The following is a 24,198-nucleotide window of genomic DNA, read 5'->3' on the forward strand; positions in this document are numbered from 1 at the left end:
ACCTTGGGCAAGTGTACTGAGCCTCCTCGAGCCTCAGTTATCTGCTCTGTAAAATGGGGTTAGCCCTCGTGCCAAGCTGACTGGATCTGGTGCAGCCTCGCTGAGCTCGTGCAGGTAAGCACCCTACCTGGCACAGAGGGGATGCTGCGCTGATGGTTGCCCGTGTCACGGCGACACTCAGTGACAGAGTGGATCAGGATGGACTTGGGAGGTCTGCTCGAGTCAGAAGAGAGTCGGGGGCTCTGGAAACAGATAATCTAATTTCCAGTTTCCCCTCTGCCACTTAATTGTGCCACTTGAGTCAGGTGCCTCCCCTTGCAGTAAAACCCTTCTGTTTTCTCCTCTGTAAAATGGAAGAGGCGTGATTTTTTTTTTAAGATTATTTATTTATTATTTATTTATTTAACAGAGAGAGAGAGCACAAGCAAGGGGAGCGGCAGGCAGAGGGAGAGGGAGAAGTAGGCTTCCCGCGGAGCAGGGAGCCCGATGCGGGGCTCGATCCCAGGACCCTGGGATCATGCCCTGAGCCGAAGGCAGACGCCTAACGACTGAGCCACCCAGGCGCCCCGGTCTCAAACTTTAGAGGTCATCCGAACCACCTGGAGAACATGTTCAAACACAGGTTGCTGAGCCCCATCCCCAGAGTTCCAGATTCCGTAGGTCCAGGGTGGGTCCAAGATTTGCACCTCTACCAAGTTCTCTGGTGGTGCTGATTGATGCTGGCCGTGTGGGGACCACACTTTGAGAACCCCTGGTTTGGGCAGCTGCCGAACCAGGACCCTCAGTGAGCCCAGAGTCCATCCAGTCTCAGGGGCCCAGGGCCAGCGAGGGGCTGGCTGGACAAAGGGTCTAAGAGGAGCCAGGCCTTGATAAGGCCTGGGAGAATTTTGTTTCCACCAGTTTCACCCACGGCTTGAAAGAAAAAGCCAGGGCCACCCTGGAGCACAGAGTCCTTCTCTCCAGGGCAGTACTGTGAGGGTCGCATCAGGGCTCTGGAGGACAGACTCCGGGGTGGAAATCACTGATAATCGGGCCCTTGGGCAAATGGAAAAGCTGGAGCCGGAGCTCCTAGCAGCTCCGTCTTCACCTGTGGTTCTTTCTAACAAGAGAAGCCCACATTCATTGTTGAAATTTGGAAAAACAGAACGAGGAAAATAACATCGTCAGTGTTAACATTCTTTTTTTTTTTTTCCAAAGATTTTATTTATTTATTTGAGAGAGAGAATGAGATAGAGAGAGCATGAGAGGGGGGAGGGTCAGAGGGAGAAGCAGATTCCCTGCCGAGCAGGGAGCCCGATGCGGGACTCGATCCCGGGACTCCAGGATCATGACCTGAACTGAAGGCAGTCGCCCAACCAACTGTGCCACCCAGACGCCCAAAATTGTCAGTGTTAACATTCTGAGATAGTGTCTTCTGTTTTTTTTTTTTTTAAGATTTTTATTTATTTATTTGACAGAGAGAGACAGCGAGAGAGGGAACACAAGCAGGGGGAGCGGGAGAGGGAGAAGCAGGCTTCCTACTGAGCAGGGAGCCCCATGCGGGGCTCGATCCCAGGACCCTGGGATCAGGACCCGAGCCGAGGGCAGACACCCAACAACTGAGCCACCCAGGCGTCCCCCCCCAATTTTTTTTTTTTACGTAGGCTCTACACCCAACGTGGGACTTGAACTCACGACCTCGAGATCAAGAGTCACGTGTTCTACTAAGCCAGCCGGGTGCCCCTAAAAAGTGTTTACTCTCTTATTTCTCTTTTTTAAGAAAAGATTTTCTTTTTTTTTCTTTTTTTAAAGATTTTATTTATTTGACAGGGAGAAAGACAGCCAGAGAGGGAACACAAGGAGGGGGAGTGGGAGAGGGAGAAGCAGGCTTCCCGCCCAGCAGGGAGCCCGATGCGGGGCTCGATCCCAGGACTCCGGGATCATGACCTGAGCCGAAGGTAGACGCTTAACGACTGAGCCACCCAGGCGCCCCAAGAAAAGATTTTCTTATTTTATTTTAAGATCTCTATACCTACCATGGGGCTTGAACTCACAGCCTCTACCGACTGAGCCAGCCAGGCACCCTGCAATCTCTTATTTCTTAAGCTGAGTGGTGGCTCCATTTGTGTTTATTTTATTATTATATCTTTAAACTGAACATGAGTAGTAGGTTATAGGTTGAATTGTGTCCCCCAAAAGGTCCGATGTTGAAGTCCCAACCCCTAGTACTCTGGAATGTGACCTTATTTAGAAATAGGGTCATTATACACGCAGTTAGTTAAGATGAGGTCATATTGGAGTAGACTGGGCCCCTAATCCAGTATAACTGGTGTCCTTATAAAAAGGGGGAAGTTGGCCCCAGATGTGCATACAGGGAGAACGTCCTGTGTGGACTGGAGTTCTGCCACCGAGGAACCTACCAGAAGCCAGGAGAGAGGCCCGGAACAGATCCTTCCCTAACGCCTTTGGAGGGAGCACTGCCGGGCTGACCCCTTGCCCTCAGACATCTCACCTTCACCACAGTCGGTGCATTTCTGTTGTTTAGGTCACTCAGTTTGTGGTATTAGAAGTACCACAGAGAATATACAAGAGGGACATAAGAAATACCCTCTACCAGAAACTTGCATTCTTTTCTCTATGAATTTCTCTTTTTTTAATTTTAATTTTTTTAAAAGATTTTATTTATTTATTTGAGAGAGAGAGAATGAGAGACAGAGAGCATGAGAGGGAGGAGGGTCAGAGGGAGAAGCAGACTCCCTGCTGAGCAGGGAGCCCGATGCAGGACTCGATCCCGGGACTCCAGGATCATGACCTGAGCTGAAGGCAGTCACTTAACCAACTGAGCCACCCAGGCGCCCTAATTTTAATTTTTTAAAAAGATTTTTATTTATTTATTTTAGAGAGAGAGAGAAAGGGAGCACAAACATGAGGCAGGGGCCAAGGGAGAAGCAGACTCCCTGCTGAGCAGGGAGCCTGATGCGGGACTTGATCCCAGGACCCTAAGATCATGACCTGAGCCAAAGGCAGACGCTTAACTGACTGAGCCACCCAGGCGCCCTTCTCTATGAATTTCTATCTAACTTCTCCCCAGCCTCCCAAACATCTGCATAAGCTTTACACTGAGCTTGCAATTTATGACCTCAACGTGTTTTTTCTGCACTATCTCACTACTCTTTTCAGCAAGTTTGTAATCTGTTGATTTTTTTTCTGACTACAAACATGTTCCCTTGCAAAAATACTTTAACATTATAGGGATGCCTGCTGGCTCGGTCAGTAGAGCATGCAATTCTTTTTTTTTAAGACTTTATTTATTTGACAGAGAGAGAGAGCACAAGGAGGCAGAACGGCGGGCAGGGGAGAAGGGGAAGCAGGCTCCCAACTGAGCAGGGAGCCCGATGCGGGGCTCGATCCCAGGACCCTGAGATCATGAGCTGAGCCAAAGGCAGACGGCTAACCGAGTGAGACACCCAGGTGCCCAAGAGCATGCAATTCTTGATCTCAGGGATGTAAGTTCAAGCCCCACATTGGGTGTAGAGATTACTTAAAAAACAAAACAAAACAAAACTTAAACATTACAGAAATTCACAATGTACTAGTGAAAATCTCTCTCCTAATTCCATCTTCCATCAATCCTAACAGTTCAGTGTGTATTCCTTCAGATTCTCTTTATCTGCTGGTAGTAACATACTCGGGTGGTTTTCATGCAGAGACAAAATCATGGCCCTACTCAGTTTAGCACCTCATCTTTTATTTCTCTCAGTTACATGTCTGGGGATCTTTCTATGCCTGAATAATCTGTCTTACCACATTTAATGGCTGTGTAGTATTTTCTGAATATATGTAACATAATTTATCAAACAGCTAGGATTGATTTTTCATCCTTCCACAAATATTAGTCATTTTAATTAGGTCTCAGGCTAGACAGACCTGTGTGTTGAGATCTGGGATCTGTGAGATCCTCCCTGCTTCACCCTGACTATCCTCTATTGTTTCTTTTTCTTTTCTTTTTTTTTTTGCCTTTAAAATTATTTATTATTATTGTTAAAACTGAAATATAGTTGACACACAATGTTACATTACTTTCAGGTGTACAACATAATGATTTGACAAGTTTATACATCATTCTGTGCTCACAAGCGGAGTTACTATCTACCACCATACAAGGCTATTAAAATATCATTGAGGGCGCCTGGGTGGCTCAGTCGTTACGCGTTTGCCTTCGGCTCAGGTCATGATCCCAGGGTCCTGGGATCGAGCCCCGCATCGGGCTCCCTGCTCCGCGGGAAGCCTGCTTCTCCCTCTCCCACTCCCCCTGATTGTGTTCCCTCTCTTGCTGTGTCTCTCTCTCTGTCAAATAAATAAATAAAAATCTTTTTTTAGAAAAAATCATTGACTATATTCCCTATGCTGTGCCTTTTATTCCTATGACTTGCTCATTCCATAACTGGAAGCCTGTATCTCCCACTCCCCTTCACCCATTTTGACCACCACCCCCCCGACAAGAACTATCAGTTTGTTCTCTGTGTTTATGGGTCTGTTTCTGCTTTTTGTTTACTTATTCATTTGTTTTGTTTTTTAGATTCTACATATAAGTGAAATCATATGGTATTTGTCTTTCTCTGTCTGACTTATTTTACTTAGCACAATATCCTCTAGGTCCATCCATGTTGTTGCAAATGGCAATATCTCATTTTTTAAAAAAGATTTTATTCATTTATTTGTCAGAGAGACAGCACAAGCAGGGGGAGTGGCAGGCAGAGGGAGAAGCAGGCTCCCTGCTGAGTAGGGAGCCCCATGCGAGACTCAATCCCAGGACCCTGGAATCATGACCTGAGCCGAAGGCTGACACTTAACTGACTGAGCTACCCGAGCATCCACAATATCTCATTTTTTTATGGATGGCTGAGCAATATTCCATTGTATATATATATATACATATATATATACACACACACACCGCATCTTTATCCATTCATCTATCAGTGGACACTTTGGCTGCTTCCATATCTTGGTTATTATTATTATTATTATTATTTTTTTTAAGATTTTATTTATTTATTTGAGAGAGAGAATGAGAGAGAGAGCATGAGAGGGGGAGGGTTAGAGGGAGAAGCAGACCCCTGCCGAGCAGGGAGCCCGATGCGGGACTCGATCCTGGGACTCCAGGATCATGACCTGAGCTGAAGGCAGTCGCTTAACCAACTGAGCCACCCAGGCACCCTTTATCTTGGTTATTATTAGTAATGCTGCAATAAGCATACAGGTGCATATAACTTTTTGAATTAGTGTTTTCATTTTCTTTCTTTCTTTTTAAAATATTTTATTTTATTTTATTTTTTAGATTATTTATTTATTTATTTATTTGAGAGAGAGAATGAGAGAGAGCATGAGAGGGGGGAGGATCAGAGGGAGAAGCAGACTCCCTGCTGCGCAGGGAGCCCGACGCGGGACTCGATCCCGGGATCCAGGATCATGACCTGAGCCGAAGGCAGTCGCTTAACCAACTGAGCTACCCAGGCGCCCCTAAAATATTTTATTTTTATTTATTTATTGAGTTAGTTATTTTGAGAGAGAGATCAGGGGGAGGGGCAGACTGAGAGGGAGAGAGAGAATCTTAAGCAGGTTCCATGCCCAGCGAGGAGCCTGATTCAGGGCTTGATCCCGAGACCCTGAATCATGGCCTAAGCTGAAGTCAAGAGTCAGATGCTTAACCGACTGAGCCACCCAGGTGCCCCTTAAAAGCTTTTATTTTTAAGTAATCTCTACCCCCAAGATGGGGCTTGAAGTCATGACCCAGATATCAAGAGCCACATGCTCTACCCACTGAGCCAGCTGGGCACCCCTATTTTTAATTTTTTGCGGAACCTCTCTCTACACTGTTTTCTACGGCAGCTGCACCAATTTACATTCCCACCAATAATGCGTGAAGGTTCCTTTTTCTCCACATCCTTGCCAGCACTTGTTATTTCTTGTCTTTTTGATACTAGCCATTCTGACAGGTGTGAGATGACATCTCATTGAGGTTTTGAGATTTTATTTATTTATTTATTTAGACAGCTTGAGCTGGGGTGGGGGGGAGGTAGGGGGGGCAGGGAGAGGGAGAGGTAGAGAGAGAGAGAGAATCCCAAGCAGACTCAACACAGAGCGCGGAGCCTGACATGGAGCTCTATCCCATGACCCTGAGATCATGACCTGAGCCAACAATCAAGTCTGATGTTCAACCAACTGAGCCACCCAGGTACCCCTCATCGACATTTTGATTTGCATTTCCCTGGTGATGAGTGATGTTGAGCATCTTTTCATGTGTCTGTTGGCCATCTGTATGTCTTCTTTGGGAAAATGTCTATTCAGGTCCTCTGCCCATCTTTTAATTGGATTATTTGTGTTTTTTTGGTGTTGAGTTGTATAAGTTCTTTATGCATTTTGGATATTAAAGCCGCATTGGATATACCATTTGCAAATATCTCCCCCCATTCAGAGTTTGTCTTTTCATTCTGTTGATGGTTTCTTTCACTGTGCAAAAGCTTTTTTATTTTGGGATAGTCCCAAGAGTTTATTTTATTTTATTTTTTTTAAAGATTTTATTTATTTATTAGAGAGCGAGCGAGAGAGAAACAGCATAAGGGAGAGGGTCAGAGGGAGAAGCAGGTTCCCCACTGAGCTGGGAGCCTGATGTGGGACTCGATCCCAGGACTCCGGGATCATGACCTGAGCCGAAGGCAGTCGCTTAACCAACTGAGCCACCCAGGTGCCCCCAAGAGTTTATTTTTGTTTGAGGGGACATATTGAGAAAAATGTTGCTAAGACTAATGTCAAAGAAATTACTGCCTGTTTTCTTCTTTTTTTTTAAAAAAAGATTTTATTTATTCATTTGACAGAGAGAGAACACAAGCAGGGGGAGTGGCAGGCAGAGGGAGAGGGAGAAGCAGGCTTCCTGCAGAGCAGGGGGAGCCCGATGTGGGACTTGATCCCAAGACTCTGGGATCATGACCTGAGCTGAAGGAAGTCGCCTAACCAACTGAGCCACCCAGGCGCCCTACTGCCTGTTTTCTTCTAATTACTCTCTATTGGTAACTGCACTGTGCCACTCATCCTTGCACCAGCTTCCAGAGAGAAATAATATGCACAGGGTATGCACTGTGCAAATGCCTATTGCCTGTTACTAATTGGCTTTTGCTCCAAACCCGTAAGGCTTCCTGGTCCATGTGGAGCCCTCTTTTCGCCTGGGCTACAGGCAAGCCTGAGGGACACCTCGTTTGTCCTTTCCCTGAGACTCTTACTCCCTTGGGAAGGTAAGGAGGGGTCAGTCCAAAGACGATCACACTGAGGAAAAGAAAGGCTGAAAGGAAATTTCTCTTTAAGGTCCAAATGTTTTCCTACCTTCTTGATTATTATGTTAAAGTTCATTCCTAGGGGTGCCTGGCTGGCACATGACTCTTGATCTCTTGGTCTTGGGGCTGTGAGTTTGAGCCCCATGTTGGGTGTAGAGATTGCTTTAAAAAAATCTTAAAAAACGGGCGCCTGGGTGGCTCAGTTGGTTAAGCGACTGCCTTCGGCTCAGGTCATGATCCTGGAGTCCCGGGATCGAGTCCCGCATCGGGCTCCCTGCTCGGCAGGGAGTCTGCTTCTCCCTCTGACCCTCCTCCCTCTCATGCTCTCTGTCTCTCATTCTCTCTGTCTCAAATAAATAAATAAAATCTTAAAAAAAAAAAAATCTTAAAAAACAAATAAATAGAAATAAAAACCTTAACACTAACATCCTCTTAGACCCAACTGTTTAGAAACACACACACACACACACACACACTTAGGAATATATATATATATATATATATATATATATGTATGTATGTATTTTAAGATTTTATTTATTTTTATTTATTTATTTATTTTTTTAAAGATTTTATTTATTTATTTGAGACCGAGAGAATGAGAGAGAGAGCACATGAGAGGGGGGAGGGTCAGAGGCAGAAGCAGGCTCCCTGCCGAGCAGGGAGCCCGATGCGGGACTCGATCCCGGGACTCCAGAATCATGACCTGAGCCGAAGGCAGTCGCTCAACCAACTGAGCCACCCAGGCGCCCAAGATTTTATTTTTAAGCAGTCTCTACACCCAACATTGGGCTCAAACTCACAACCTGTTTAAGGTTTTTTTTTTTTTTTTTAATTTTTTAAAGATTTTATTTATTTATTTGACAGAGAGAGACACAGCGAGAGAGGGAACACAAGCAGGGGGAGTGAGAGAGGGAGAAGCAGGCTTCCCGCCGAGCAGGAAGCCTGATGCGGGGCTCGATCCCAGAACTCCGGGATCATGACCTGAGCTGAAGGCAGACGCCCAACGACTGAGCCACCCAGCCGCCCCCTGTTTAAGGTTTTTAAGATATAATGTCCAGTTGTTCTGTTAAAAGATAACATCAATTTTAATTTTTTTAATTTTTATTTTTTTAAAGATTTATTTATTTGAGAGAGAGAGCATGTGGGGGAAGTGTGGGAGGAGGGCAGAGGGAGAGAAGGAGACTCCTCGCTGAGCATGGACCCCATCCCCAGGCTCTATCCCACAACCCTGAGATCATGACCTGAGTCAAAGCCCAGAGTTGGATGCTTAACTAACTGAGCCACCCACGCACCCCAAAAGATTACATCAATTTTTAATCCTACCAGCAACATACGAGATTGCTTGTTTCCCAATGTCCTTGTCAGTGCTGGGTGTCGCTCTTTTAAAAAAGTGGCCAATCCTGGCCAGGCGACTGAGCCACCTGGGCGCTGCGTGAAGGGGAAAGCTTTAACCATGTTATCTGGTCACATCAGAGAGGTTGGCCATGGGCTCCTCAAAGACTAGGTAGGGTGTGTTGGTTGTTTCTTGAACTGCGTTTAGCACATAGCAGGAACTTAATAAATATTGGTTCAACGAATGTGGGAGCATTGAGAAATGATCAACAATTCTGTGCTGGGGGTAGCAAGAGACATTTTACAGAGATAACTGGCCTAGGCCTGGCAGCAAGAAGTTTACCTTGAGCAGCAAGAAGGACATCTCTTCCTCCGAAGGCAGAATTAAAGGATGGGGGAAGTTAAAGATGAGGGCAGGCTGGGAGAAGGTAGAGGGAATTCTACTTGGCTTTATTTTTCTCTGTGCAAAAGGAGAGTTGGAGTATGGGATGGTAAGAGGCAAAGGTTTGGAAAAGCCACGTGGGGAGAGGGAAGGGATCTAGGGACAAATGGAACAATTCTGGGTGGTGGTGAGGACTCAAGTGAAGGTGGAGGTAATGACGTGTGGGTTTCATCCTTGCAGAACCTCAGGGAGAAAATGAACGGACGTGGAGGGCTCCCTAACACGGGAATGAATATGGTGGGCACTAGCCGATGAGAACAAAGCCAGAAGAGCAGGTACTATGTGGAGAAGGGGAAGCTGGAATTTCACATTTCACGTGGACCAGCTGTGTGGCCCTTGGGGTGCATGGCTGAGGTGCGGGGAAAGTCATGGACACGAGGATGTCGAGGGACTGAGGCCAGGTTTGTCTGAGGATGTTAAAGTCTCCCAGAATCCAGGGCGGCGCCGTGAGCCACGTGACAGCCCGCCTTGATTGGTCAACAGTGGACATAGTTGAGAAGATGGCGGCTCAGCGAGAACCTCATCAAAGTAGGTCTGTACACACAGCAGCACCCAGTGTGCAGGAGGGCGGTGAGGGGCAAGGGGGACGCGGCCCCTTCCTCTGGCCTGGACAAGGTCGGAGGAGGCGCTGTGGGAAGGGGAGAGAGTCTGGGTGGTGTGCACCAACGGTGGAGTATTGACAGGGTTGGATTTCCAGAAGCAGCGCGTGGCTCTGGCCACAAACGTGTTCTGTGTCCCCTGTCTGAACCCGGTCTCCTAACATGTATCAAAGGGTCTGGGGTAGAGTTTAGCGCTCCTTCGAGTTAGGGGACTCCAAGAGGACCAAGACGGGGTAAAAATGGCGGAGGGTCAGCTGGGCCTTGAACGGCAGGGCAAGCCGAGGCAGGGCCCGCTAGTGGCGTCGCGCGTCTCCACGGCGACGGGACTCGTGGCCCGGACGTGGGCGGAGCTTCGGGCGGGGCGGGGCATCTCTGTGACGCCAGGGGCTGGGCCTAAATGGCGAAACCCGAGAGGCTCCCGGGGGGGTTTGAACTGGCCAATGGGCGAGCTGCCGACCGGGTGTCGGAAAAGGAGGCGGAAGCGGGGAGGAGCCGCCGCGGGAGCCGGACTGCATCCGCCGCGGCGTCTCCATGGCACGGCCCTGGCCTCCGACTTCAACGACTTCATAAGGAGACGTTTCTGGGCGCAGCCGTGTCGCTCCTGGTGAGAGGCCGCCGGCAGGCGGGATCCCGGGCGCTCCGGCGCGCTCCGCGGCCCCCGCCGGGCCGCGTCCCCACGGGCAGCATGGCCCCGGCCGGGGTCGTCAGCCCCCGTCGCCCCCCGCCCCCCCGGCGGCCGCCCCCGCCTCCAGCCCCCGGGCGCGCTCGTCCGGCTCCCGTCAGAATGTGGCCCCCGCCCCGCCCCCCCGGCGCGGGCCTTCTTCTCCTCCCGCTAACGGGCGGGCCGGCCGCCTCCCTCCTAACCTGGCCTCCGGCAGGACTCTGCTCCCTCCTCCGCCGCCCTCTGGCAGGGCTTCACCCTTCTCTCTATGGGCAGAAACTGGTCCCCTCCTGCTCGCTGGTGGGTGGTCGTCCACGGAGACAGGCCCCGCGCCCCCTGCCCGCCGGTGGGCGTCGCCCCGGCCGCCTGTCCCTCCCTGCGGGCCGCGGCTCGGCAGTTATTGTCCGCGCCTCGTAGGCAGCGCTATCCCCCGGCGGCCGCCTCTCGGCCTCCCGACCCCGCGGGAGTGGGATCACCCGTCCAGGGGACGCCACCGGGGGTTCCCTGCACCACCCGGCGTCTGACCCGCTCCAGCTCGGATACTGAATCCTAGTGGTCGCTGGCGGCTGCGCCCGGGAGGATTTTCCCTCCGCCGTCGGGGGTACCCCTTGCGGCCGCGAGCACCTTTCCCCTGCAGCTGCCGCCCCTCCCGCCTTCAAACACTATTGGTCCTCTCTGGGTGTCTATTCTCCCGGGAACGCCCCTTCTCCTAGGAGACAGTTGCCCTGGTCCCGCCCCGAATATCCCTCCAGCTCCCTGCGCGGGTTTCGGCCCTTTGGGGCCCACTTGGGGGCCTAGCGGTGCCCGCCCGCCCTTCACGCACGCCAGCCGGCGCCTCAGGTTTTCCCTCTGGTGGCCCACCCACCTTCTCTCCCGGGTGGGGCCTGGGCGTGGTGGTCCTTGCCTCCGAAGTTCCGTTCCCAGTCCCTCCCCGGAGAGGGGCGCTCCCTCCGCGCCCCCCACCACCTACCGGCCACCCACGCGCTGCTCCGCAGGTCGCTCAGCCTCTCCTATCTCCCCCCACTTTGGCAGGACAGTTGCTGTGCGACTTGGACAGTAGAGGAGCGCCTCCCAAGTTTTCATCCAACTGCCACCCCTAAAGCTTCCACCCTCCTCCCCTCAGAGAGGACGTTTGATGCCGGGCCCCTGAGATTCTCATTGACAAGCCCCTCTGGGTCCCCCTGAGCAGAGCCTGCTGACCCAATTGCCCACCTTTGCGGCTTTGATGCCTAACCATGTCTGCCTCATCCTCAGGCGGCTCCCCCAGGTACTGCCAACGTGGGGGGCGCCTCCGCAGAAGGGCAGGGGCAGGTGGTCAGGGTCCCCCAGGCCAGGCTCGCTGGAGGCTTCTCTTTTCAGCTTCCCTGTTCTGTGTATTGAAAGTCTGGAACAAAACATTGAAAAGTCATTTTTGAAGGGAAGGAGGAAAAAAGTGCTTGCTCGCAATCCCAGCTCTGCCTCCCTCTTGCCCTCCCTTCCCCAGGTGCCCCAGTTCCTCCTAGCACACAGGGCCCCCATTGTCTTCATGGAGTACTAGGCATAGGTCCTTTTTGAAAGGAAGCTACATGTAAATAACAGTGATGTAGGAGTTAATAAGGTGTTGATGCTGTCCAGGTGATTTGATGGCAAGCCCGCAGGGGGAGACAGATTTCCCCCATCTGTTGGCTTTTAAGTGAGGAGGGAAAAAAGAATCTGTCTACTCAGATTTGGTATTCCTCACCTAAATGATGAGTAGGATGCAATAAATATTTTTTTCTTTTTCGTCAAGGTGTGCTACACATACAACAGGATGCATGCTAAAGGGCTCGAGCATTTTTCTGTTGCATTTTTAGGTTGCATTATTCTCCCCTAAGTATTTGTGGGGAGGATGGAAGTCCTATTTGGAGGCTGTCAGGAGGTAGTGGGATGGATCAGATGAATTTTCCAAGTCCCTTTCTGTCGTGGAATTCTTGGATGCTCTGCTGCCAAATATTGGAGATGAAACTTTTGCTATATTTGCAGACCTGGTGATGGGGCTGTTTATGTATGAACATGCTAAATTGCACATAGTATTAAAAACAAACAAACAAAACCTCTCCAAAACAAAAATAACCCTGCTTCGCAGGATTTTAAAGGGTAGCAAGTAGAATATTTGGGGACATGGTAACTTTCCATCAGCTTACTTGAATATGTGACTGTTAATTTTATGAATTTGAGTCACAGGGACTTTGTTCCTGGGCCTGCTGCTCTGTCTTTTGATGTCTGTCACTTCCGGAGCATTTTTCCAGGGCCGCTTCTGCTCCGGGCACAGTCCTGGGCACTTTCACCCTTGGCCACACTAGTACCTTGCCTGGTGCTCCCATGCTGCCTGCTTTTTGTCATCTGACGGGATGACAGCTGGGCTTTTCAGCAAAAGGTCACAATACTTGTGATGCGACCGCAGAGGTTAAAAGGCCAGCCCTGCGAATGCCCATCACCCCGTTTCCATCCCCCTGCCGGGTGCACCATGTGTGTTCGGTGGCCGTGTAAAGGGAGCCAAGTGAGACCAGACTGGTTCTCCTAGCCGTTCACTCGTGTCATTTCGGGAGATCTAAGAGATAGAAGAGCCCTAGTTTTCTGCTTACAATCTGGTTCTTGTGCCTGGGTGCAGGTTTCCATCGTGCGGGAAGAACGGAGTAACAAGTCTCACGCAGAAAAAGGTCTTGAGGACACCTTGTGGCGCACCCAGTGTGACCGTGACGGTAGGTGACGTGCCCCTGGAGCAGCCCTCCGGTCTCTGGCCCCACCAAAAATGCTTCGGCTCGCCTTTTCCAGGAGCTGCCTTTCCCCGCCCCCACCACTGTGGCCTAGTGCTCTGCTAGAAGCTTTCCTGCATATCCTGCTCATTGGGGGGGTTGGTTCTGGTTTTGGTTTTTTTGCCTGTGCTAAAGCTGCTGGGTGTGAGGAGGATGTCTTCACCTAATCCTTCCAAATTCCAGAAGTCCTGAGAACACATTTTCCAAAAAAAAAAAGAAGAAAAGAGAACGGGGAGGGGACGGGTTGCGGGTAGTGGGCAAGGGGTGTGTGTGGCTGGGGGGGTTCGGCCCTGCTCGGGTTCTCTTCCGAGTCAATACAACCTTCTCATCTCAGCATTTCCTTTAGCCTCCCGTTTTCCTCATCTTCCACCTGCCTCCTGCCTGACTGATTGTGCACTCTAACCATGTGGTGTGTGTTCTGTGCTGCCGTGCATGCGCAGATCAGATCACGGGGCAGAAGGAGGCCCCTGCTTTCCAGCTTAGTGCTACACTGAGTCTACAGAGGAGCTCTACCTTCCAGCAGGCTCGGAAGGAGATTCGGCTCTGAGGACCCCGGGGCCTGGGTTCGCACTCTTTTGGGGAACCCACAGGTCTTGCAGACCCCTGTCTTGAGTGGACCTAGATCGTCCAGGTGGTCTTCAGCCGGGATCTCTGCGGGAGTCTGCTGAACAGTGCTACTACCCTGGTTCCAGCCTGCATGCCAGTAGTTGGTAGCTGTCCTGCTCGCTTGGTGGCTAGGCTTTCAGTGGCCCCCAGAGGCTGTGAGCTCAGTTTTTTATGCTAGTTTACTCATCCACAGATCAACCTTTTTTGTGTTGCCCTCCCCCGCCTGCCAGAAGCGAAGCATGAGGGACCGCTCTTCAACGCCCCCCTTACATGTTCATGTGGATGAGAACACTCCTGTCCACGTCCACATAAAAAAACTCCCGAAACCATCAGCGACCAGCGGCCAGGTAGGAGCATGCCAGTCGGGCGAGGTGAAGGCTGTGGAGCAGGGTGACCCCTCCCAGCACGGCCTCCTCGGGCTTCAAACTCCACAAAGGTTTGGGAGACAAATGCACTTGCTTTCAGAGGTCGGCTGCCTGGCTAGAAGGTAGGCGGCACTGTCATCCAGAAATGGCAGTGGTAGCCTTAGTCAGAAGAGGCTCCCCTGCAGAGTTGGAAGTGGATGCCACCAGAGGAGACCACGGCCAGCTGTGTGGGGAAGTGACCCTGGGTTTGTCCCTTTCCACAGAAATCTCATAAGCGTGGAATGAAAGGGGACACCGTGAATGTGCGGCGGAGTGTCCGGGTGAAAACCAAGGTACCTTGGATGCCCCCTGGAAAATCATCCGCCCGGCATGTGGGATGCAAGTGGGAGGTAGGCTCATTCTTGTTCAGGCTTTTCTTCTCGGACTGGTCAGGTTCTAGCAGGCCTCAAACTCGGTATGATTCAGGGTTAGCTGTCACTATTAGAGATGTCCCAGTAGGTCCTGTTTAGTGAGTGGCCTGGCTAAACCCTGAAAGTACACGAATGTTCTAGAGCCCTTAATACCACTGCCAGGTGGTAGGTCTCACTCTCCCCATGGACAGATGAGGAAACCAAGGCTCAGAGAGATGAAGTCCCAGAGAAAGTAGCAGAGCTGGAGTCAGGGATGAGGGAGGTCTCATTCTAGAAGTTGCACCCTTGGCCTCTCTGATCTGTGTGTGCGGAGCCACATGTCTTTCCCCGTGTAACCGTGATAGCATCTGAAGCGTACCTCTTAGGAGGTAGTCCTCATAAGAGATCATGCGTGTATTCCACAGATGTCATCAAAAGCACTTTTGGAACAATCTCAGGGAATGATTGCCTTCCGTATCAGTTGTCAAGGTGCCAAGAGAATTACTGTCCTTTTTTTTTTTTAGCCACACCTCAACATGTTTTGCTTATCCATCCATCCATCCATCCGTGCAGTAATTCTTGCAGCATATGTTTCTTGAGACTTGGTGCCAGACACTGCGGGGCCCTGGGGTGACAGCCGCAGACTCGCAGGCATACCCCTCCTTAGGCTTACATTCTAGTCAATTGCAATGAAAAACCTCAGTGATGAGGCAAGACCTTATGGCTGCATTTTAGACAAAGATCTCGTAATCGGGGCGAGTAAAAAAGACCTGAGGCTGCTTTGAGGTGGGGATGGTGCCTGGCTCGTTTTGAAACATTCAGTCTTTTGCCGATAGTTGATTACTTTTAAAATTAGAAATAAAAAATAAAAGTAATTACTCTGAAGTCCTACTTCATGGGTGTGACTCCCTGATTTACCAGTTTTTCCTAAGAGACAAAGGGAGTATGGGGTATTCTAGGGAATAAACGATACAAATAAAAGTGTGCCAACCAGTATGTATGTATGTGTGTGTATATGTGTGTGTGTGTATATACATACATACTTATATATATGCAAATACTTATATAAGAAAGATTGGAATTAAAATGCTGTCTTCCATTTTTTGCTACATGTACCTCACTAATAATCAGTGAGACATAAATGAAAAAAAACTATATTTTAAAAACAAACACAAGCTCTCATTTTTGTTGAATGGAATATAGTTAAAAAGCTCACCGATATCTCATGTTGACAAGCATATGAGAAATCAGCAAACCTTTTTAGACCATTTTGAGAGGATGGTGAAGCCATTTAATAGCTGTGGAGCATTTATCTAAACATTGATGCTATAGTTCGGGTTTTTAAAAAATTTTTTCCAGATATTTAAATTTTTAATCTCTTCACCCCCTGTGGGGCTTGAGCTCACAACCCCGAGATCGAGATTTGCACGCTCATCGACTGAACCAGGCAGGCACCCCAAGGATGCTATAGTTTTATATCTAGGAATTGATTCTGTAGTTTTAGGAGGGGTATGCCTGCGAGTCTGCGACTGTCACCCCAGGGCCCCGCAGTGTCTGGCACCAAGTCTCCAGAAACATATGCTGCAAGAATTACTGCACAGATGGATGGATGGATGGATGGATGGATGGATAAGCAAAACATGTTGAGGCGTGGCTAAAAAAAAAAGGACAGTAATTCTCTTGGCACCTTGACAACTGATACGGAAATTTATCCTTAAAAAGTCACAGAAGAGTACAGGGATGATGTATCAAGATGTTTGTAAGAGAGAAAAATTGGAAGCAACCTAAATGTCTATCAGGAGGTATTGGTTAAATGATGATACACTCATGCAGTGTACATCCATACAATCCAAAGATGGATTTATAAATGATGATGAAGCACAGAGCCACACAGCATGTAGAGTTTGGCCCTATTTGTGCAAAAAAGGGTGTCTGTGGGGCACCTGGCTGGCTTAGGACACAGAGCATGCGACTCTTGATCTTGGAGTTGTGAGTTTGAGCCCCACATTGGGCGCAGAGCTTACTTTAAAAAAAAAGAAAAGAAAAAGAAAGGACATCTGTATCCATGTGTATATGCATATGTTTGTATATGTATAACATTTTCTGGAGAGATATACAGGAAGTAGTAAGCAGTGATTACCTCTGGGTTGGAGGGGGCTTTATTTTTTATGGTCTGCTTGAATTTCATTATAACAAGCATATTATATTTTATAATGAAAATTGCTTTTTAGGGGCACCTGGCTGGCTCAGTCGGTGGAGCGTGTGACTCTTGATCTCAGGGCCTTGAGTTTGAGCCCCACGTTAGGGGTGGAGGTTACATAAAATAAAAAAATAAAATCTTTAAAAAAAATGCTTTTTTAAAAAACCGAAAAGACTTGTAGTTTTGAAGTATACATTGAAGATCTGCCACTATGGAAATTGACCTCCCTGTTGACCGAGGTTGCTAGGAGCTATGGTCCCCCCGGAAAGCTCAAATGTCCGCTTTCAGTCCTCTAGCTGCAGAATCCTAGGAATGGAGAAGCCCAGGGAGGTGACTTGTCTCTCAAATAGTAGCTGTATTTCATGCAGCCCTCTTGAGCCAGTGCCTTTCCCCTTCCCAGTGGTGCTCTTTGTTTCCGGAAAGACCTAGCCTGACCCTTTCCATTGTGGACAAGGGAGAAAGACCCTACGGTGAGGAAATATGGGATGAGCTGGGCATGGACCTCAGAAGCTGCTATGTACATGTGGGGATTCTTGTTTGATTTTTTAAAACCCCTTCTGGTATAGATTGATCACCTTTGGGAGAAAGGAGGTCTGGGTTTTTTCTCTACCCTATTATTGAAAGTGATCTATTTTTTATTATGGGAAGTTGAAAATACAGACAAATAGACCGTCACCTGTAATCTTACTACTCTAATGCGGCTGCTATTAAGTTTTAAAAGCTTTGTGTGAAAAGTATTGGAAAGTACACACATCAGAAATGTATTGCTTGATTGATGAATTTTTACAAACAATATACCGTGTAACTGCTTCCCCGCTTAAGAAACCACATCATCACCAGCTTCCCCAGAAGCTCCCCTCTGGTCCTGATGCTGTTATTACCACCCCCCAGGGGAACCACCCTCCTGAAACTGCTAACATTTTGGTATATTTACTGTCACACTTTTTCCTGTGCATAGTTTTGGGTTTTAAAATATCATTGTAATCATACTACATATTGTCCTATTATCCTTCTTTTAAAAATTGCAAACTTTTTGTCTTAAAAAAGCAATGCATAGTCGCTGTTGAAAAATTAGAAAATCCAAACCAACACAAGGAAGAAAGTAAAAAACACCTGTCATCCCACCAGTCTGAGAAGAGCTCTGGAACTTCTCGGTGGAAGTCTGCCTGATCTCTTCCTATGAAGAGACTCCTTGTTTTGATTTTTGTAACAATGGGACCATATTTCACTTTTTTATTTTATTTTTGATTATATTCTTTTTTAACATTTTGACTATATTTACATTGCACATTATTTTTTAAGGCAGTATTCCATTGTGTGTATATTTGTACCGTGATATATTTAACCAATACTCTCTTGTCATACGTTTGTCTCTATCCTTGCCTTGATTTTATTTATTTATTTATTTACTTATTTTTTATTTTTTATTCTTTTAAAGATTTTTATTTGTCAGAGAGAGAGAGCACAAGCAGGGGGAGCAGCAGAGGGAGAGGGAGAAGCAGGCTCCTCACTGAGCAAGGAGCCTCATGTGGGACTCGATCCCAGGACCCTGGGATCATGACCCGAGCCAAAGGCGGACGCTTAACGACTGAGCCACCCAGGCATCCCATCTTGCCTTGATTTTAAATATTGATTCACATTCATAAATATTCTTGATAAGTCCCTAGAAATAGAATTGCCGGGACAAAGGGCACATGCAGTTTTAACATTGTACCCTGTTAAGTCCTACTTGTTTGGCACAAGAGTTACTCTCTTACTGAATACTCCTTTTATTCTTCTTCCCCTGGAAATTGGCACAGGTTGGCCACGTCAGCTAAAGAGGAGCACAGAACTGTACAAAAAATGAGAAATAACAATTACTTAATGCAACAGAATAAACTTACAGACTGAGAGAGTCAAGTTCAACATATCAGAAACCCATGGAGACCCTGGCTCCCAGATTATGATATCTTTCTATCTGGAGTCTTACAAGCAAAGGGTTATACAGCTTTACATAAACTTTTCAGAGGGGCACATGCCTTTTTTTTTCTAAGATTTTTATTTATTTATTTGACAGAGAGAGATACAGTGAGAGAAGGGAACACAAACAGAGGGAGTGGGAGAGGGAGAAGCAGGCTTCCCGTGGAGCAGGGAGCCCGATGCGGGGCTCGATCCCAGGACCCTCAGATCATGACCCGAGCCGAAGGCAGACGCTTAATGACTGAGCCACCCAGGCGCCCTGGGGCACATGCATTTGATTTAAAAAATACGTATTTATGCTGATGCATTTAAATAAATATTTTCCAGACATCATACCCTTTCGACCCCTAAATTATTCAGTATGCATTTTTTTTTTAAAGATTTTATTTATTTGAGAGAGAGAATGAGATAGAGCATGAGAGGGCGGAGGGTCAGAGGGAGAAGCAGACTCCCCGCTGAGCAGGGAGCCCGATGCGGGACTCGATCCCGGGACTCCAGGATCATGACCTGAGCCGAAGGCAGTTGCTTAACCAACTGAGCCACCCAGGCGCCCCTCAGTATGCATTTCTAATAATATTTTTCTATGTAACCAAAATAACAGTGATTAATCCTAACAACTTTATTTCTTATTATCATATATCTGGTGCATACTCAGATTTACTCACTTGTCCCTAAAATACCTTTCATAGCAGATTTGTGTTACTCGCAGCTATCCACTGTCACACATTCATACTCACTTAAAAGACTTTTGACTTATTTCCCTTTTACCCTAGGTATATGAAAACATCTCTTGCCCCCAAATTTTGCCAACGTGGGGTATTATTACTATTTTTGCCAGTCTGTTCTATCCTTTATTTTAAACTTGGCATTGTAACACAGGTTTATTTCTTGGTAGAGAATCTTCAGAAACCTCATGTAAACGTGGGTAGGTAACGTTCCATCGAGAAGGCCCGGTGCACTGTCCGTCCTAGGGTCTCTGGGGCCGTCCCTCAGCGGTTTAGCTCTTCCCGCCTCCGTTGGACAAAGCAGGTGCGCTGGAACCGATGCTTGCTGCCTTGCCTTATGAGTTCACGTGTCTCTCCTTCCTCTGCATCAGAATCCACCTCATTGTCTGGAGATCACGCCACCATCTTCAGAAAAGCTGGTCTCGGTGATGCGGTTAAGTGACCTCTCTACAGAAGATGATGACTCGGGTCACTGTAAAATGAACCGTTATGATAAGAAGATTGACAGTCTAATGAACGCGGTTGGTTGTCTCAAGTCTGAGGTGAGGGAGGTGGGGGCTGGAGTAGCTAGGGCCCTGAGGATGTGACAGACCACCCAGGTCGGTTCCTGGTGGCCTGCTTCCTTGGGGCTGTCCGCCTGTGGGCCTCCCGCCCTTCTCAGCACGCTGCCCAGGGCTTCAGATGCCTCTGAGGAGGTAGCCCCGGGGCACCGAGCACTTAGCCCGGGGCCTGGCTCTGACCCCACCTGGTGCTCTGTATGGACGCCCTGGTTTGACTTGTCACAGCAGTAGATGAAGCCAGTGGGGGTATCGCCCCCATTTTGGAGATGACGTGACTGTGACACTGGGACCTCTGTTCCCCATTTTTACACAGCAGTTTGGAAAGAGAACAAAGCCCCAAGGAGGTGAAGGAAGTTTGTCGTCAGTTGGTAGGCTCTGTCTTTGGGCAAGATCAAGACCCAGGTCTTGACAGCTGACATGGCCTGTGTCTTTAATCCCCTGCCCTGCATTTGGGGCTCATGGGCCCACCTGGAGAACCTGGGGCTGGCTGCCTGGCAACAGCCCTTTCTCCAAAGCCCGCGGAGCATGGGCCTTTTTGTGACACCTCCCCTGTGGTGTGCCAGTGAACCACGGTCTGTATCCTGGCTCTGTCCCCAACCAGCAAGTCGGTCACTTGGGCTCTCTCTGTACTCGGAACTCAGTAACAAGGAAATGAGATGAACAGTGTCTGTCCCTCATCTCTGTGCTGATCAACTGAGATTGTGCCCAGCAGGACCTAAGTACCTATGTGTCTGTCACTCGGAGGTGCCCTTAACTGGCCCAAAGCAACGGGCCTAGCAATGTGGCAGAGAAGGAGCCCCCCCTCAGCGGCCCCTGCCCGCATGCTCCCGCACAGGTCAAGATGCAGAAGGGTGAGCGCCAGATGGCCAAGAGGTTCCTGGAGGAGCGCAAGGAAGAGCTGGAGGAGGTGGCCCACGAGCTGGCCGAGACCGAGCATGAGAACACGGTGCTGAGACACAACATTGAGCGCATCAAGGAGGAGAAGGACTTCACCGTGTAAGGCGGCCCCGCCCCGCAGTGTGCTCCTCCCGCCCGGCCGCCGCAGGCCCTGGGAACGGCAAGCGACGGAGGCAGGCCCGGGCGCCGTCCCCGGGTCACAGTGCACCCAGGCTTACGGCTGGTCACCAGCCACAGGCTAGTTACTGGTTCACGCTGTGAGGGAGGACAAGGACCCCACAGGGTGCAGTGGGGGCAGGGAAGCTTTTCTGGAACAAGCGACGTTTAAGGAGAGCCCTGCAGGGTGGTTAGAAGATAGGCAGTAGGTGCCGGGGAAGAAGGCGTGTGGGATCACGAGTGAAAGCCCCAAGGGAGGAGTTTGCGACTGGGAATTGGAAAGTGGGCCATAGTGAGGAGACGAGTGGGCAGAGGGCAGGGGTGCCATGGAGGTTGGCAGGGGCCATTCTTAGCAGTCGCTTTGAGGAGTTTGCATTGAGGGGCCACGGAAGGGTTTTCAAAGCAGGGAGTGGTGGGGCCAGACGTGGCTCCAGGGTGAAGAATGCATGGGACGGCTCAAAAGCGGATCTGAAGGTGGTGGTTACGAGACTGTGGTGAAGGCTGGGGACAGAGGTGATGCTAAGTGGCTGAGAGGCAAGCAGGGCCACGGCTGGCATAATGTCAGCTGAGATGAAGGCCCTGCTCTGGTGCCCAGGTGCCCTTCCAGGAGCCCTCCCTCCCCCTCCCCCACTGTTCCCTGACCAGGAGATGAGCCTCGCAGGGCATTGTGAGGCGAGCCTCAGAGCTCTGAGCGGGCCGGGGCCTGGGAGGGCTCACAGAGCACTATTCTCTCTGGCCCCAGGCTTCAGAAGAAACACCTCCAGCAGGAGAAGGAGTGCCTCATGTCCAAGCTGGTAGAAGCTGAAATGGATGGGGCGGCTGCTGCCAAGCAAGTCATGGCCTTGAAGGATACTATCGGGAAGCTGAAGACGGTAGGTGGCAGGCAGAACCACCCAGCCCTGGGACTGGGCCCAGATGCAGGCAAGTTGCAAGCTAGGGAGGGGTCTTTACGCAGTCATCAGGCTGACTTTATGACATCTCCAGGCCAGGGGAGGGCACACTTAACTCCTCAGCCCCCACCCGCACTCTCACTTCCAGGGCCTGATCCTCGAGGATGACCTCTGGTGGCCCGGGTCTCTGAGGAGACCTCATCATGGGTCTCCTGGGATCACAGTGAGTCAAGGCCTAAGTCTGATTCCTGCAAGTGTCAGCCACAGTTTGATTCCTGCGAGTTATCAGCCACCAGGTGTCGTCCTCTTCCTCTTCCTCCAGGAAGCCTGCCCTAACTGCACTTGCCTACCCTGAGCTCCCCAGCCCTTCTCCCCACTTGTTGCTCTCAGCTGACTCAGCTCCTGCCCCCGTCCTTCCAGGTTCATCTCCTCTGGGAAGCCTGCCTTTGACCCCTGTGGTCCTGTACACAGCCAAGGGCTTCTTATTGGGCCTCCCGGCACCAGCACCTCTTAAGAGGGGCCTGCCTCTGCCGCCTCCTCCCTTCTCCCCGTGTACCTTGTAAGACTGCCTGCTGTCTTCCAGGAGAAACAAATGACCTGCACGGACATCAACACCCTAACGAGGCAGAAGGAACTTCTCCTGCAGAAGCTGAGCACATTTGAAGAGACCAACCGCACCCTCCGAGACCTGCTGAGGGAACAGCACTGTAAAGAGGTGAGCTCCTGGCCTCTGCAGGCCCATCTGCTCTGAGCCTCAGTTCCTCGTCTGTGACAAAAAGGTACTCTCCGTGCCCGACCTGAGAGGGCCATAGAAAGATGTGACCAGTGTTCCCGTGAGGTGCTGGTCACCCGGCAGAGGGTGCTGCCTTCATTGTTGAAGCTGGGGCTGGTGGCGCGGGAAGGAGCTGAGGCATCAGGGGGAGGCCCGGCCCTTGGTTAAACAGAGGATGGCTCAGGGCTGGCAGACGCCAACTGTAGGGTAGCGCTCTGTTTTCTTAAAAGATGGGTTCCTAATGATGTTCTGTATTAGCAAATGATTCTGGAAAGACCAACGGTATAAATAGCTGTCTCCCTGTTGGGCTCAAACCAGAGACCATAGTATGGTGTTTTGTTTTTTGTTTTTTTAGCATTGTCAACTTCTTGTTTGGATTTTTAAAAAATTAGCATTTAATATTTTTATTTAATTGCTTCTCGGCTTTTTGGCTAAATTCAAGTGTAGTATCTGTTCTTGTCAGTTTAATATTTTTATTCATTTAATGTTTTTTAAAAGCATTTATTTATTTATTTATTAGAGAGAGGGAGAGCCCAGACGGAGAGGGAGAAGCAGACTCCCCACTGAGCAGGGAGCCCAACGCAGGGCTCGATCCCAGGACCCTGAGATCATGACCTGAGCTGAAGGCAGACGCTTAACTGACTGAGCCACCCAGGCGCCCCTATTTAATTTTTTTTTAAGTGGGCTCCACACCTGACGTGGGGCTCGAACTCAAAACGATCAAGAGTCACATGCTCTACCAATGGAGCCAGCCAAGCGCCCCCAGAAATTAGTATTTAAATAAGTAGTATAAAACTGTGTGCGCCCCAGCCAGCTTTCCAAACAAAATCTTATCCAGGTAGTTAAATCCCTCTTGTGTCTCCTTTGGGGATAAGCTTATCAGAGGGATCCTTTATCTTCAATCTGATCATCTTTATCACTTACGTATACATGACATAATACAAACTTTACGTAAATGATATGGTTCCATGCGTATTATTCTGAGTTTTCTTTTTTCTTTTCTTTTTTTTTTTTTTAAGATTTTATTTATTTATTTGACAGAGAGAGACACAGCGAGAGAGGGAACACAAGCAGGGGGAGTGGGAGAGGGAGAAGCAGGCTCCCCGCAGAGCAGGGAGCCCGATGCGGGACTCGATCCCAGGACCCTGGGATCATGACCTGAGCTGAAGGCAGTTGCTTAACCAACTGAGCCACCCAGGCGCCCCTGAGTTTTCTTTTTTCACTCAATATATTTTTTTCAAAGATTTATTTGAGAGGAAGAGAGAGAGGGAGAGAGCAAGCAGGGGGAGGGACAGACGGAGAGGGAGAGAGAATCCCAAGCAGACTCCCTGTTGAGCAGGGCCCTACGCGGAGCTCGATCTCAGGACCCTGAGATCATGACCTGAGCCAAAACCAAGAATCAGACGCTTAACTGACAGAGTCACCCAGGCGCCCCCACTCAGTATTTTTGAGATTCATCCACTTTTATCCCTGAGGACTAAGGTAGTTAATTTTCACCGCTATGTTGCATTTTAATGACTACCACAATGACTACCTTTCTTCTGTTGATGGAAACATA

General features: G+C 49.3%; 1 protein-coding gene and 1 non-coding gene across 7 annotated transcripts in view; both read left to right on the forward strand.

Moving 5' to 3' along the window:
• Nucleotides 1-10,117: 10,117 nt before the first annotated feature.
• Nucleotides 10,118-24,198, forward strand: part of ODF2 (outer dense fiber of sperm tails 2) — a 33,717-nt gene continuing 19,636 nt past the window's right edge. Inside the window, exons 1-9 of one of the 6 annotated variants that reach the window (XM_064579657.1) lie at nucleotides 10,180-10,290; nucleotides 11,380-11,614; nucleotides 12,977-13,067; nucleotides 13,958-14,074; nucleotides 14,356-14,481; nucleotides 19,737-19,907; nucleotides 20,761-20,921; nucleotides 21,721-21,850; nucleotides 22,452-22,583. In XM_064579657.1, coding sequence (XP_064435727.1) covers nucleotides 11,583-11,614; nucleotides 12,977-13,067; nucleotides 13,958-14,074; nucleotides 14,356-14,481; nucleotides 19,737-19,907; nucleotides 20,761-20,921; nucleotides 21,721-21,850; nucleotides 22,452-22,583 — 960 coding nt within the window. In that variant the 5' untranslated portion in view covers nucleotides 10,180-10,290; nucleotides 11,380-11,582. Of the gene's footprint in view, nucleotides 10,291-11,379; nucleotides 11,615-12,976; nucleotides 13,068-13,920; nucleotides 14,075-14,355; nucleotides 14,482-19,736; nucleotides 19,908-20,760; nucleotides 20,922-21,720; nucleotides 21,851-22,451; nucleotides 22,584-24,198 lie in introns of all 6 variants that reach the window. The other 5 variants (XM_064579658.1, XM_045883261.3, XM_054509440.2 and 2 more) reach the window with 5 other exon arrangements.
• LOC123850364 (U2 spliceosomal RNA) lies at nucleotides 23,052-23,238 on the forward strand. The gene has a single exon (XR_006792319.1). It is a non-coding gene; the product is annotated as a U2 spliceosomal RNA (small nuclear RNA).

Source organism: Mirounga angustirostris, unplaced genomic scaffold, assembly GCF_029215605.1.
Source record: "Mirounga angustirostris isolate CCGP_5_RB_7025 unplaced genomic scaffold, mMirAng1.0.hap1 SCAF_15, whole genome shotgun sequence".
In the NCBI taxonomy this organism is placed as follows: Eukaryota; Metazoa; Chordata; class Mammalia; order Carnivora; family Phocidae; genus Mirounga; species Mirounga angustirostris.